Source organism: Drosophila ficusphila, unplaced genomic scaffold (genome assembly GCF_018152265.1).
Source record: "Drosophila ficusphila isolate 14025-0441.05 unplaced genomic scaffold, ASM1815226v1 contig_636, whole genome shotgun sequence".
NCBI classification, from domain to species: Eukaryota; Metazoa; Arthropoda; class Insecta; order Diptera; family Drosophilidae; genus Drosophila; species Drosophila ficusphila.
In genome coordinates this window covers 3635449-3638511 of record NW_025064569.1, presented here as the reverse complement: position 1 = coordinate 3638511, position 3063 = coordinate 3635449, and the positions used below count along the sequence as shown (strand labels likewise).

The window sequence follows — 3063 nt, the reverse complement described above, 5'->3', positions numbered from 1 at the left end:
GTGCGGTAATGAGCCTAGCTCTTTTACCCCAGGCTGCTGAACCACTAGTATTGGCCTCAAAATTATATGGTATAGCCATCTGATGATTTGGGATGAGGTCCCCCAAGATTTCCCTGCGATTTTCCGATAGGTGAAGACAGCCCTGAGGCACTTGTCCACTGTCTTTTGCATGTGGGTTGCAAACGTTAGTCTCCTGTCGAAGGTACCTCCGAGGTACTTAACTTCCCGGCTTATTGCTACGGAAGTAGGTACCTGATTTGTCTCATTTTCTGTAGCTTAAACTTCCTAGTGAAAGGAACAATGACTGTCTTTGCGGGGTTTAGGTTAAGCCCAACTTCCCTGCACCAGTCAAGCGTTATCTTGAGTCCGAGTTGGACAATATCGCAAAGCGTTTCTTCAATTTATCGGCGAGTTTCTTTAGTAGTTCATCTACTAGTAGGCTCCACAGTAAAGGAGACAAAACTCCACCTTGCGGACATCCTCTGCTTGTGGCAACGGTCATTGTGCTGTTGCCAATGGTCGCCATTGCCTGCCTGGAGCTTAACAAGGCTCCAATCCACCTTCTTGTTGTCGGGTCTATATTCCTTCGGGCGAGGGCCGCTAAGACAGCATCATGCGACGCATTGTCAAAGGCTCCCTCTATATCCAGAAAGGCGCAGATTTCAACTTCTTTGTTGTCCACTGCCCCTTCAAGAGTGTGACAAAGTTGTTACAGTGCAGTGTCTTTTGAACGACCTGACCTGTATGCGTGCTGCGTGGGTTGCAGCGGACAGTCCTTAAGAACTGTGCTCCTAATATGGTAGTCTACCAGCTTTTCCAACGTTTTAAGGCAAAACGAAGTTAAGCTGATAGGTCTGAAGGACTTTAGGTTGGTGATGTCTTTCTTCCCTGCTTTGGGGTTGAAGACCACCCTAGCTCTACACCACGCATTTGGGATGTGTCCAATTACTAGGCTGCTCAGTATCAGTCTCCTTAAGCGGATTAGGAGTAAAGCCAGTCCCTGCTGCAGGAATGATGGCGAGATACCATCCAAACCAAGTGACTTAAATGGTTTAAAGGTCCAAATTGCCCATTTAAGTCTCTCCGGAGATACTAGAGACTTGACAATTGCCCAGTCCTCTGCGCTTGGTCTGAGGTGTCTCGGAGTGGATATTGCTTCCATTGGGGTGGACGTATCTTCCTCCAGCGGTGAGCTCCCAGGGAAGTGTGTATCAAAGAGGAAAGTTAGTGTATCCCTGTCGTCGGAAGTGTAGGTGTTACTACATTTCCTCAAGGCTAGGTTACTTTCTGGTGCAGCCTTGTGCAATCTGGCCCCTTCATGGGTAGTGCTGATTGCCTCACAGAAATCTCTATGGTTCTTCCGTTTGGCCTTCCTGATCTCTTTGTTGTAGAGCGTCAGGCGGGTGGAGATGCGGAGCCGTTTCACCATGGGGCGTCTCTTTCTGCTTTCCAGCTGCCAAAAGGGCAAAAGCTAGCCCGAGATGTTGAGTGGTGAACAGCCTGGCCAGAACGGCTGATGCCGCCTTGGTCCGGTGTAAGTTCACCTGGGCTAGCTTTCTGCTGATGTTTGCAGCCATCATTGGAGCGGATGCTCCAAAGTTGGTGAATGGGGCGGACATTCCCCTTCACTGCCTTCCGTCAGTGTGACGACGGCCACAGCTGGCATCTAGGGAGGGATCCTGGGCAGTGCCCTGGAAGGGCATGAGATGTTCCTCATCCTCACTCCTCCCGTCGGTGAGGACGAGGGAATCCTCGACCACCTCTTTGCCAACTGTGGGGCCAGAGGGCGCTTCGTTTGCCGCAGCCTTCTTTTCCGCTCTTCTTAGATCGCTCACCGAGACGGTGCCGAATCTAAAGTCCAGCTGGTGCCCCTTAGAGACGATTTCGTCTCGGGTGAGCTGGTCAATCCCGATAACTAGGAGTGCCCCGCCTCCATCGTTCTTCCGGGAGATCACTTTCCAGGCGTCCGTCTTCAGCTTGTTCTGGCGCCCAAACATCATGAGAAGTTCCTCATTACTTCTCTCCGCGCTTCTGGGGCAGAAGACCGTAACATTGAATACCGCTGGGATGTCCTCTCCTACCCTAGTTCCTAGGGGCAAGCCCTTCCACGTTCTTAACTGAGGCACAAAGGCCCTCAGCCAGTCCGCGGAGTCCTGGTCCAGGCACTCGATAAGGAGATATCCGACCCTGAAGTGGATAGCTCTAAATGCGACTGCCGTATCCCATGCCGACATGACCACGTCGTCCATGATGGCCTCCTCCAACTCGGACAGCTCTTCGTGGCTCAGGTGCACCTGTGGGTATTCCTCAGGTAACACCGCCACTCGGACTCTCTTGGTGGCCTCCGCATAGGAGGTGTGTGTGCCAGTGAGAGGGGCTTTGGAGGTGGAGGGTGGCTGTATTCACTCCTTTCACCCACCTTCGGCATGCTGAGTGTGCCAGTAGCTGCTTGGAGGTGCAGGGCTCCTCAGGCCTTGGGCGGGAGGGAGGTGCCTTTGCCTCTTTATTGCCCTCTGACTTCGACCTCTTTGGGGTGTCCGTCGGAGGGGTGAGGGTGCTGTTTCCCCGCTTACTGGCAGGTGGGCCGCTGGCCGTGCCTCCCTTTGCCTTCCTCAGTGCCTCGTCAAGGGTCATGCCTTGCTGGAGGTACCTGAGGTACCACTTGACCTTGGACCAGCCGGGATGATCCTGCTGGTCGCGCACGTTCCCGGACTGGGACAGTTGACCATTGTGGGGGATGTCCCACATTCTGCGTCCGTGACGCACTCCTGGCGGTGGCTGCGCTACTGGGTGGGGATGGTCCCACCTGGTGTTGCTCTCCGTCGAGGAGTTGGTTTTCGAAATGCCTTGCGACACTCGAGGCAAGGATGTCCTGCGGTAATTTATTTTTCGTATGCTTCTTCATATTCTACTCCCACAAGTTGCGGAGAATGTAAGGTCCGCCCGGGCAGAGATCCGCCATACCCGGGTAAGGCATAATTAGGACAGGCGGTCGCCACTTGCCTGAACCCTCCGTGAGAGACTGGGATAGTTGTTGATCCGGGCCCCCAGCCAGGCTGACTA

The 3063-nt window shown here is 53.6% G+C and overlaps 1 protein-coding gene across 1 annotated transcript; it reads right to left on the bottom strand.

Moving 5' to 3' along the window:
- Nucleotides 1–1625: 1625 nt before the first annotated feature.
- On the bottom strand, nt 1626–2748 carry LOC122320591. Its single transcript, XM_043208784.1, has 2 exons — nt 2574–2748; nt 1626–2377 (listed from the first exon to the last, which is right to left on the bottom strand). Exons 1-2 carry the CDS (start codon nt 2746–2748, stop codon nt 1626–1628), a joined length of 927 nt encoding a protein of 308 aa, XP_043064719.1.
- Between the last annotated feature and the right edge of the window lie 315 nt (nt 2749–3063).